This window comes from Aquarana catesbeiana, linkage group LG08 (assembly GCF_042186555.1).
Source record: "Aquarana catesbeiana isolate 2022-GZ linkage group LG08, ASM4218655v1, whole genome shotgun sequence".
NCBI lineage: Eukaryota > Metazoa > Chordata > Amphibia > Anura > Ranidae > Aquarana > Aquarana catesbeiana.
In genome coordinates, this window is record NC_133331.1 from 21,190,352 (window position 1) to 21,202,913 (window position 12,562).

General features: G+C 43.1%; 1 protein-coding gene across 2 annotated transcripts in view; it reads left to right on the forward strand.

Annotated features, from left to right (window-relative positions):
* Positions 1–808: 808 nt before the first annotated feature.
* Positions 809–12,562, forward strand: part of LOC141105223 (killer cell lectin-like receptor subfamily G member 1) — a 49,205-nt gene continuing 37,451 nt past the window's right edge. For both annotated transcript variants that reach the window (XM_073595113.1, XM_073595114.1), the window contains exons 1-2: positions 809–987; positions 5,814–5,915. In XM_073595113.1, the coding sequence (XP_073451214.1) occupies positions 975–987; positions 5,814–5,915 (115 nt within the window). In that variant the 5' untranslated portion in view covers positions 809–974. The remainder of the gene's footprint in view (positions 988–5,813; positions 5,916–12,562) is intronic.

Here is a 12,562-nt window from a genome sequence, read left to right on the forward strand (position 1 = left end):
CATAGGAATCCATGCGTCCAGCGCCCTGTATGTAGATCAGGGGGCCAGATGCATAGATAAGGGGGGTGGCACCGTGCGCCCCCTATGGATGGGCTGCCACTGACTGATTATTAAACAATCTTAAGACAGGGTTGTCAGCCATCAGTAAATTTACTAACAGTTTGTAAAAATCTGTGATTTTTAATGCTGTCAGCAGCAGGTCAGAGCACTGTGGCAGGCTAGGGGGAAGGAGGTTATTTATTCATCAAGGGGGGTGACACCATGTTTTACCGCACCAGGTGACACCAATACTAGTGACGCCACTGGTGGTTAAATATACCTGTACCCATAAAATATTCTTGGATTGCTCAAGAATCTATTTGTGGAGTTAAATTGCCTGTGGCTCTCCTGCAGCACCTGAAGCTGGTGGGCCAGCAGAAGAGAAGCCAGCAGTTACAGGAAAGCAGTGCTGGGGAAGGGGGGAACATAAGAGCGGAGGTGGGGCATTTTAGAGGACAACTGGAGGCAGCAGGTCCACCATGTGTGTAATGTGTGAGGACACAGTCGACACAACCCTCCCCAGAGCCCATGGATGATACACCACTGTACTGAAGAAGACATAAAGCAGTATTTTCTCACAATGACATACAAAGAATAGAAGCAGAATTATATATAGTGTGTAGGAAGCTTCAGAGGTGTTCTCTGGATTTTAGGTTTAGTTGACATGGTGAAACATCCCATGGGAGCTAACAAGCTAATATCCTTATACGGTTATTTAAACACACATATACTGTATATTATGAAATACAGGATTTTAATCTTCACACTGTTCTTCATGGTTAGACGGAACTGGACAGATCTCAGCCTGGGTGACCACACAGGAACAGGGGGATGGCAGTGCAGTCACACCATGTATAGTATATGTGATATACATATAATCTATTAGACCGGATACCACAGTACACCAGTTCAGGACTCTTGTTGTGTTATCAGACATGGAGACAACAGGTAAGAGGCTCTTCTGTCTTATAATATTGTAGAAATGATTGATGGTATTTGTGGTATTAGTGTTCATCTCACTGGTGTCACATGATTCGGGGGAATTCAGACTCCATAACTATACCTCTCACACGTGTACAGATAGAGATAGCGGCGCTAATATAGATTGTGTAAAATAATGGGTCAGAGCAGCATAATGCCTATGACCCTCTACTTATACATAAAAATAATAATAGTGTCATGAAAAATATTATTTTTATCATGAAAAGAAATTTCTTTAACACCCAGTGAAAAGTGTCACTATAAATAATAAATTACAAGAAATTAATGAATAAGTTCAACAGTTGTTTTTCACTCTTCTTGTGTGAAAAATCTTCTACTCTTCCACCACACCACCGTGATAGTGACACCACTCCCTCTGAAGAGCGCACTCACCGGATTGTATAGACTCCCACTCTCGTGTTCGGCAAAACAGCAATTGAACCACACCTGGGTTGCATGTGATGAACCGTGACTCCAATCAAGCCAGCTCCATATGTGAAAAAATGAATAAAGTGCTCCACATAGCGTGATACCATTTTGACAGATTTATTAAAATCACTCCAAACACACTTCAATGGTTACACTCACTTTTAAACTGAAACATAAAAGCCTTTAAAAAAATCCACAGCAAGCACAGCAAGCAACAGGATCAGTGATCCAACGGTGCACCGCGGTCACAGTGGACCTGAAGTGTAAGCTGCAGTAATCTGTCAAAATGGTATCACGCTATGTGGAGCACTTTATTCATTTTTTCACATATGGAGCTGGCTTGATTGGATTCACGGTTCATCACATGCAACCCAGGTGTGGTTCAATTACTGTTTTGCCGAACACGAGAGTGGGAGGCTATACAATCCGGTGAGTGCGCTCTTCAGAGGGAGTGGTGTCACTATCACGGTGGTGTGGTGGAAGAGTAGAAGATTTTTCACACAAGAAGAGTGAAAAACAACTGTTGAACTTATTCATTCATTTCTTGTAATTTATTATTTATAGTGACACTTTTCACTGGGTGTTAAAGAAATTTCTTTTCATGATAAAAATAATATTTTTCATGACACTATTATTATTTTTATGTATAAGTAGAGGGTCATAGGCATTATGCTGCTCTGACCCATTATTTTACACAATCTATATTAGCGCCGCTATCTCTATCTGTACACATGTGAGAGGTATAGTTTTGGGATTCTGATCAGTTTACGTATTTATTTAAGTGGCAGCTTTTTTCACTGTACACTGTGTATGTACATTTTGTATTCATTTACACATCTTTTATACAGCTTTGCACTTTTCTTTGGCGCAGTGGAGTAAGAGAGATTCAGGGGCGGTTTATTTGTATATCTCTTGCTACAAACCAATTCAGACTCCATGCTTAATTTTCCTGCTGCAGGATAAGGAAAAGATGATGAAATCCGGTTATTATGGACACCCCTGTCTGTCCTTTGGTCCCGACCTCATAAAATTAGGTCTTGAAAATGTTTTATGATGTCATAACTGTAAACGGGCATCAAACAAACATACAAGGACCAAACAGGACAACGCACGGGACTATACCAATATCATATACTACACAACTTGAGGGATTACTACATTAACCTCCTGATATACAATATAAAAGTCCAAAACACAAGATTCAGTACAAATCAAGAGTCAATCAAAGATTCAGCAAAAAAAAAAAAAAGATGCACTGACATCCATATCTGTTATAAGGCCATATCTCTAATATCCTGCTGTATTCCAAACTTAGTTTTCACCCACTCCGAATAGCACCCCCCCTAATAAATTTCCATCTGATACCCTCTGGCACCTTTTCTCACAATCATGCCAGCACTGCTGCCTTAACCAGCTACTGACAGACTCTGCACCCGTCCACTACAAGTAAGAATGTTTCTTCCTCCTTCTGCTTACTAACAAAACCAATACTCCTCCATCATTTACTCTTCACGTGTTGCATTCAGAAACACATATGCTGCATTCAGCCCAGTATACACTGTTTTATACAATTTGATCCTGCATCTGAGAAATATGTTAAATCAATTTCTTGTGGGTAGTCACTTCCAAATCTTTCAATATCCAGGAAGCTGAGGGATCTTCTACCATACAGCAACTCAAAGCAAAAAAATGCTATGGTAGACTACAAGACATCTAGGGAAGAAAACATGAGACAGAGATGAAGACAATCCCAATGTAGCGCTACTCCTACAGGAGCCAGAGGCAGGGCCGCATATAGCATACCGGATGTGCCCCCCCCCCCCGTGCAAAAATTTCAAAACGAAAATCCCCCCTCCTAGCACAAATCTTCCTCACCCCAAAATATCACCCGCCTAGCACATATCCTCCTTCTTCTCAAATGTTCTATCCCAGAACAAACCTGCTCCACCAAATCCCCCCTGCCAGCACAAATCCCCCCCTAATCCTTCCTATTAGCCCAAACTCTCCCACCCCCTCCTGGCACAAAATCCCCCCCCCCATCTCCCCTCCCAGCACAAGTCTTCTTTCTTCAATCCCCCTCCTAGGACACATTTCCACAAATCCTTCCTCCTAGCACAACCCCCTCTAAATAATTACCCTTCCCAGCCCAAATTCTTCCTCCCTACCCAAATCCCCAACAGCACTAAACCCCTACCCCCCTTTCAAGCAAAAACATCCCCCTCTCCTGGCACAGATATCCCTTCTCCTGGCTGAACCACCCTGTAACCACCCCAAACCCTCCTCCTAGCACATACCCCCTTCTTCTTTCTCCCCACACATATCCCCCTCCCCAAGTCCCCATTACAGATAGCCGCCCATCCCCCTCCCCCACTAACAGTCAGGAGGAGGTGTGCTGTGTTATGCTCTCCCCTCCTGTCAGAAGAGCGCTGGTCTATACAGTACATGAGACCAGATTGCTCTTACTGTAGATCGCATGGCACACAAACACACAAATGGAGCTGCAGCTTGGCTTGGGCGCCCCCATAGCAAGCTGCTTGCTGTGGGATCACTCAACGGGAAGGAGGGGCCAGGAGCACAGGCGAATTTCCTGAGAAGAGGAGGATACAGGCTGCAGATCCAGATACTTCTGAATTCATGTGTTATAAGTAAAGACAGCACAAGCCATTACTGCACAGTAGCCATGTTCATTGAATAATACCCAGCAGGAACAGGAAACACCACACAGGAAGTAAGTACAACAGAGATGCATCATAGAGTTGCATATAAACAAACATAACATCCATAACAATTATCTGGACAAAGCTCTTCAGGACACCAGCCAGTGTCCCCTTTAAAAGACCCACAGCTAACTATAAGGCACATAGTAGCTAGAGCTGTGCGTCTGTACTCACAAGGTCCAAGGACAGATAATAGCATCCTTCCAATCTTCCAAGCAACACCCTCCATTAATAACAGACAGATCTTTGGCAAACAGCTCCCCTCAGTTAGCTTCTTCTAAGTGCCTGGGTCTCAGCATTCCTCCCCTCAGGTCACACACCTGAGGCCTCACTAACAGCAGCTTCTGCCTTGGAGGAAAACGTGCCCCCCAGGCTGGACTTATTCACTCTGGGAAAAGACCCAGAGCTCTGTGTGCTCCCAGAATAAATACAATCTCCTAGCATGCCATCAGAGCGTGCTTCCCTGAGATAGGTTGGGGCTGCATCCATAATAATGCTGCCATCTGCATAACTCCACACCTATCATCCAGAAACTTTTCAAGTTACCTGGATACAGAGGGAGCAATCCAGCTGACTGGCACACAGAGCAGACCTAACTAAACAATCACAGCTCACTGAGTACAGTGAGCCAAACTATGCTTTTACCTTACCCAGAATTACAGCCACACTGCCTACAGTGTGGTAATACATTTCTCCTATCAAAAACATACACTAACACTTACCTAACTATCATAGCACCTACTTAGGAGGGTGCTACACCAGTCCTGCCCATCTTTGTCAATATATTAATGCAACATACCTTTTAGCTCTTACCTGTTTGATTTTAAGCAATGTACAGAAAACCTTCATCGCTTTGACATAAAGGAAGTCGCTCGATACATAAGGATCTCTTTTGCTTTTCCAATGTGGATTAACATATGGAATAGTTCTTTGGCGAGGGTTTTTTTCTGATGAGTTTCTAAAAGGGATAACTTCTGGATAGCAGGTTTGCGTCATCTAGAACAAGAATATACTGGTGGTCCCTTGTGGCTTTCATCAATGTTCTGGCCCAATTCATTGCAATCCATTGCTTATCCATGCCCACCCTTCTAAAAGGGCAGGGGTTGTTCAAATGTTTCACCATTTATTTTGACTACTGTAAGTGGTACAAAATGTTGTTGACTACCACTATTGTGGAAATATGTCCGCTGCCCCTGGGACTTGGGGTACCCCATTAATCTTCTTAACACTTTTCTGTTATTATCCCTGATATTAGCTCCACCAACCAACCCATCCCCTTTCTTTTTTAAAAGTTCCCACTTCTAAGGGCCGATGAGCTCCAATAGATTACATGTTTGCTTTGGGGTTTAGATAGACTTTATAAGAGATGATGGACTTGTTGCTATGAACATGCGATTGGCTTGTGGCCAGGAAGCTCCATAACTCCACTCTAATTCCAGGATGTGTGATTCTGTAAAGGAAGAAGTTACATCACAGTGACATCACTTCCTCCATAAAGAAAGATTGGCTCCTGACTCTTCATGTGTTAGGAAGCCCACCCCTGCACTTTATTCCTGCACTCTACTGAAATATAAAAACTGGAAATTTAAAGTAGGAACGGTTTTATCTTACTATGATTAATGAATAAAGTATTGATAATCTCTACAGATAACAGTGGGAAGAAACTCTGGCGGCCTTCCTGGAAAGGTGTCATTATAACCCTCCTTGTAGGATCCAATATTATCCTCATCCGCATCATTGAAGCACTGGGTAAGTTATAGAGTATGCTGGACACAATCCATAAGGCTTCTTTTACACAGAGCAGAGTCTGCTCCAATCAGCAGGGGATCCATGAGCAGATCAAATGTCAGGTTTTTGACATCTGTGCCCGGTGGACATGAGAAGACCTCTGACAGCTATATGACTCTGCTGTCCGTTTATATCAGGCTACCTCCGATACAACATATTTAGGTATGGAAAAATGGAAAGGGACAGACCTGAAGGTAGAAAAAGGACCAGAGGGTCTAGGGACAAGATTATTCAAGGAGGAACACACTGGCTGTAAAATTATAAACTGGAACAATTTATTGGCATATATAAATAAATAGATTCCACCCACAATATTAAATAAACATACAAACCTCCACCACTAAATAATGTGAGATAGTGCTGAACAGCAGCACTGTCATTAATCTTACTGACTTTCCCCTCAACAAACATCATATTTCCCTACTTAAGAGGGGTTTGTTTTTTTCACCGAAATCCACTATGCAGGAATTCAAAGTATATTATCTTTTTTGCAAAAGGTGATATTCAGATCCTGGCACTCCACCCGCGAAAATACAGAAACTACAGCTCTAGTCAATCAAGAAGAACAAGAAGATCTAAATAATTTAATATTTCTGTTACACAAGAATCCAGACTCTGATAGTGACTTGGAGGCTTCTACCTACCCAGATGTGACCAACAGACCCTCAAATCTCACAATAAAATCCTTAAAAATGCCCCCCATTTCCAAAAATAAATGGATAAAATTATTCCTAGATCAAGTACAAAAGACCTTAGGAAAATAAATTGGGACTGGAGGGGACTGGACAATTTAACAAGAAGGGAAAGCCAGGCTTTAAAAGAACTTCGAGAGGTACCCGGCATAGTCATAAAAAGAAGTGATAAGGGAGGGAATATAATCCTCTTGACGGGATAGAAATATGAAAAAGAAGTTAAGCGTCAACTAATGGATACTTCTACCTACAGTAAACTTACTGATAACCCATTTCCCAGGATTGTTCAGATCCTTAATGAAAAACTACTATTTGCCTCAGAGAGTAATCTTTTTTTTTTTTTTTTATCCATTGTTCTGATCATCTTTTTAATTCTACCAATTCCTACATGAATGAACATTCAAATAAACATTGAACTTGAAATTGTTGCTTTCTTCAGACCACTATTTTATTTATTTATTTTTTTTTAAACATTTTATTGGGTTTTCACAGATTACAAATCACAATACAGTGGTAGACCAATACAGCAGGGAGTAGTCTACAGTCAACATATAGATTCATAAGAAGAATAAACTAAACGGTATCAAGTAGATGATAAATTCAGACAGAATTTCAGAGGCCTACAATACTAATGTGTTGATGAGTACATTCCATGCTGAAAAGTAAAGGAGAAACAACAAGAACATTTCCTCTGTTTTACATGGAATTTTCTGATCAAATGCAGTGAGCGGGTCATGAGTGAGGTGAAGTGTGCTATAAGGTATTCGTAATGTAAATGATCTTGACCGACGGTAGTAGAGCTACCCAAAACCCTGGGCACCCCAATAGGGTGCTAACTGTGCCCAGAGTGGGTATATTAATTTGCCGTAGGGCATGTCGGTAATGTGCATCGTGTAAGGTGTTAGTCTTCACAATGTCAAAAAAGGTGATAGATAAAAGGGAGTAGGTTAGTCAATTACTAGGGCTTTATATATGATATAAAAGAGGGGATGGGAGGATAGGAAGACGGAGGGATAGGACAATATGTATATTTATTGGTTCGTGTGGGGATGAGCTAACAGGCCAGTGTCGGCTCCATTTGTATTGGGTAGGAGGATGGTTTGTGTGTGTGTTAGTTGCGTTTGTTTAAAATGGGTCCAACATTTCCATGTATCTTTATATTTGGATGGTGAATCGGAGGTTTGATGTATGAGATTTTCTATGTCAGCTATCCTGTCCACTCTCTGGATCCACTCTGGGATCGAGGGAGGGGACGTGCTTCTCCAGTACACGGGGATGCATAGGTTTGCTGCGTTAATGAACTGAAGAGTAAGTGACTTCTTGTATATACGTTGGGGAATCGAGGTATGGTGAAGTAAGTACTGCGCCGGGGTATAGTCTGGGGTGTAAGTGGTGATCTGGGTGATTAAACTGTGAATGGCAGCCCAGTAGGATTGAATGAGAGGGCATTCCCACCAAATGTGGATAAGGGAACCCCTGGCAGCGTTACATCTCCAGCAATTGGGGGATACAGTGGGTAGAAATTTGTTGATTTTGTCGGGAGTCCTGTACCATTTTGAGTAGATTTTGAACCTGCACTCCTGTGTTGCTACATTGCCGGAACCTTTGTGTATGTGAGAGAGCGCATTTCTCCAGTCGTCTGTGGTTAGGGTTGTGTTCAGATCATTTTCCCATTGTTTTACCAGTGTATCTGTTTCGATGTGTTGATGTGAGGAGAAAAGTGCGTGGATGGTCGAAATGAGGTGTCTTTGGGGTTCGGTGTTGGAGCATAAAAGTTCGAAGGGTGTGAGTTCCCTGTGTATGTTGTCTTTGTGTCAGAGGTTCTGTAAATAATGGCGGATCTGCAGATACTTGTAAAAGGGAATGTGATATTCTGGAAATTTGTTTGTCAGAGCTGGGTGCGATAATATAGTTCCTTGATGGAAAAGTTGCCGAGCTAGGAGCCTTGGTCTGTGAGGTTCTCCGGCTGGGTGGAGTAAGGAGACACCCGGCGAAAATTCCGGGTTGTCTTCAATAGGTGTTAGTGGTCCCGATATGGGTTGGATCTTAAGGATTTTGCACGATTTTGTAAAGTTTAATAGGGTGGAATTGATTAGGGGATTCAAAGTGGTAGTTTTCGGGATCAGTTTTGGGTTGATCCAGGGGAGGAGTTGTAACGGGATCTCGGTAAAGGCATTTTCTATATTTACCCACTCTTTTTCTTTGCCATGTACGTGCCAGTCTACAATTCTGACTAGATGGCAGACCTGGTAATAAATTTGTATGTCTGGAACCTGCAATCCTCCCCGTAATTTGGGAGTCGTCAGTCTGTGCCAGTTCAATCGAGGCTGTTTGGATAGCCAAATTAATTTTCTACAAATTCTTTTGTACGTGGCAAAGAAGGAGTGTGGGAGCAGTATAGGGATGGTTTGAAGAAGATAAAGTAGCCTAGGTAGAACGTTCATTTTCAAAATGGCTATTCTTCCAAACCATGAAAATGGTCCAGCTTGCCATTTTTGAAGATCATTTTCGATGGTTTGTAGGATTGGTAAAAAGTTTAGCTTGAATAGTTCTGAGAGCTTGGTGGGGATGTTAATGCCAAGGTACTTTATGGCTTGCGTTTCCCATCCAAAAGGAAAATTATGTTTGCATTGTGTGACTGTTTCTTGTGATAGTGATATATTGAGTGCCTTGGATTTGGAGAAGTTGATTTGTAAATTCGATAAGAATTTAAAAAGAGCAAAGTCTTTGAGCAGGTTCGGGATGGTAGTGGTCGGTTCTGTGAGGAATAGGAGGACATCGTCCGCGTAAGCGGCTACTTTGTATTGTGTTTGGTTAATTTGAATGCCTTTGATGTCTGAGTTTTCCCTAAGTCTGCGTAGCATGGGTTCCATTGTTAGTATGAAGATCAAGGGAGATAAGGGGCATCCCTGTCTAGTACCGTTGGACACGGAGAAGGCGCTCGACAGTCCACCGTTCACTCGGACTTTAGCTGTGGGAGAAGAGTAAAGAATTAAAATCATGTTGACAAGTCTCGGCGGGAGGCCTATTGTTTGTAAGGTAGTTTCCATAAAGTCCCATGCCAACCTGTCAAACGCCTTCTCCGCGTCCAAGGATAGGAAGAAGCCTTTAGTATTGGTGGAGGTCAACCAGTGGTGTATGTTTAGGGCTTTGGTAGTATTGTCTTTAGCTTCTCTACCGGGGACAAAACCAACTTGGTCTGTAGAAATTAAAGTTGGGATCATGGGTAGGAGGCGATTGGCTATGGCTTTGGTGTACAGTTTAACGTCTACATTAAGTAGAGAAATAGGGTGGTAATTAGAGACCAATTTGTCATCCTTCCCCTGTTTGGAGATTAGGGTTATATGGGCTTCCAATATATCTTTGGAGGCCGGAGTGGTAGGGGATAGGTTATTAAAGGCCTGGACAAGGTGAGGTAATAGTAGATCAGGGAAGGATTTGTAGTATCCGACCATCAGCCCATCCGGTCCGGGGCCTTTGCCCGGTTTCATCTGTTTTAGTGCTAAGGTGATCTCTTCCGTTAAGGGGACGTCTAGGGATGTTGAGTCTTCGGTCCGGATGGGCGAGGGTGCGTATTGGGAAAGGAAGTTGTGTATTGCCTCTTTCCTGTCGGTCAGGGTGGGAGATGACTGGGGGGTACGGATATTGTATAGGTTCGTGTAGTAGCTCACAAATTGCTCCGCTATGTCTTCAGATTTTACCAGTGTTTTACCCGAGGGGTCTACAATGGAGTGTATAGTGTGGGCCGCCTTTTTTGCCTGTATTGCTCTAGCCAACATCTTCCCGGATTTATTGCCAAACTCGTAAAACCATTTTTGTGTGAGCATATATTTCCGTTTGATGTTTTTGTGTAATTCTTTTAAGAGTTCGGTTCGTAGTTGAGTCAGTTCAGTCAGTGCTTCTAAGGCTAGAGATGCCTTATGTTTCCGTTCTAGAACAGAAATGCGTGTAGTTAGTTCCTTAATTCTTGCTTTCCGTAGTCTGTTTCTATGTGAGGCCTGTGATAAAAATGTGCCTCTTATAACACATTTGTGTGCAGCCCACACTACGTCTGGAGCAGAGTCGCCCTGACTGTTGTCCAAGAAATAGTTACGTAGGTGTTCGGAAACCTTTTGTGAGATTTCGGTGTCTGTGAGTAGGGAGTTGTCCAAACGCCATATGTGAACGCGGGTAGTTTTGTTAGGAATGTGTAGGGTCATGGAAACTGGGTTATGATCTGCAAGTGTCATCGGTTCAATTGAGGACTTGTGAAGTATTGAGAGCTCGCTTTGGGAGATGAAGAAGTAATCTATTCTGGAATATTTGGAGTGTGGCGGGGAGAAGAAGGTAAAGTCTTTACATGTGGGATGGAGTGTGCGCCAGGCATCGTGTAGTAGTAATTCCCTGAGTTGTGTTTTTATGGCGCGTAAAGCCCTATAAGTAGAGGAAGATGTGCCATTGGATGTATCTATGGAGGGATCGAGAGGGACTTTAAAGTCGCCGCCCACTATAAGGCTTCCCGTGCTAAAAGTCGTGAGGAGCTGTAGTGTATTGCGGAAGAACGGTACTTGTCGTGAGTTTGGAGCGTACAGGTTGGCAATGGTGATGGTCTTGTTGTGTAGAGAACCCTTGAGGAAGAGAAATCTCCCCAAAGGGTCTCGGTGCACATCAGTAACTATAAATGGGCACATTTTCGATATAAGGATGCAGACTCCTTTCGATCTGGCTTCATTATTGGTCGCGTGGTAAACAGTGGGAAAGTGTTTGTTCCGTAGCTTGGGGATGGCATCAGATCTAAAGTGTGTTTCTTGGATGAGCGCAATGTGGGTGTTGGATTTTTGTAAATGGGTGAGAAGAAGAGACCATTTTTCGGGTGTATTTAGGCCCCGTATATTCATAGAACGCAATGTGAGTGGAGAGTAAGGAGGGGTCTGCACTGTGGTTAGGTCACTGGGGTCCATGACCTCAGTCGGGGTGGGGGGGGTATATTCTTAGGGACAAAGTGTCGGGGAGGTGCGTTATTCAAAGTTGCAGCAGAAGCTTAAGTCGTGTTGAACACAACACAGGGGAGAGACCGATGAGGCAGCAGAAGTATCAACACAGTCTGCTGTCTCTTTAATCGAATATATTTGGTCTGGTACAGAGCACTGAAGGTTCCCAATCCGTGCGGTCCGGATTGTTGAACCTCACTGCGACTGTGTGGGGGTTGGCAGAGACCTGGCACAAGTGAGTTATCGGGGTATTTAGGTACGGAGTCAGGTGTAGCCTGCCATCCTATGACCATAGGTATTTGAGTGTGGTGGTGTGTGATATAGGTTAGTAGCTCGGTGTAAAGAATGCTGGTCTAGTAGGTTGGTACGGTAAGATCAAGGCAGGGGTCTGTAAGAGATGGGTGTCTACATGTATGTATTGCCACCTAGCATGTAGTTAGGAGGACCATGTCCGCTAATTTGGGAGTTATACAGATGTAATTACAGGGGACTTAAATTCTGTTTTCCAGTTCGGCATCTTATATAGGTAGTCATATATTACAGGGCCTTCCTCTATGTTCCCAAGGGGTTGCAGGTGGAGAGTCAGGGTGTGCAGCTATATGAGAAGACCTGCTAGGGTGTATAGTGAGGTAGGGGTCCATCAGATCCGGCTTACTGTAGTCGTTGTCACAAAGCTAGTAGTGATGTAGGCTTTATACTAAAACTACCTTAACATTGTAGTAGATAATGAGGTATTAACTTACTCAAAAATACAAATCAACGGAATTCTAGAACAGAAACATTAAAGGTAAATGTAAGACACAGAGAGAGTAACGTGCAGGAGGAGCATATATCAGTGTTACAGTGACCTGCAGAGTTGTCGGTGGAGTCACAGAGGGAGGCGGTGGGATGTATAGCGAAGTACCTGCGTGGTGCGGGAAATCAAGTCCTTCATACTTCCCAGAGG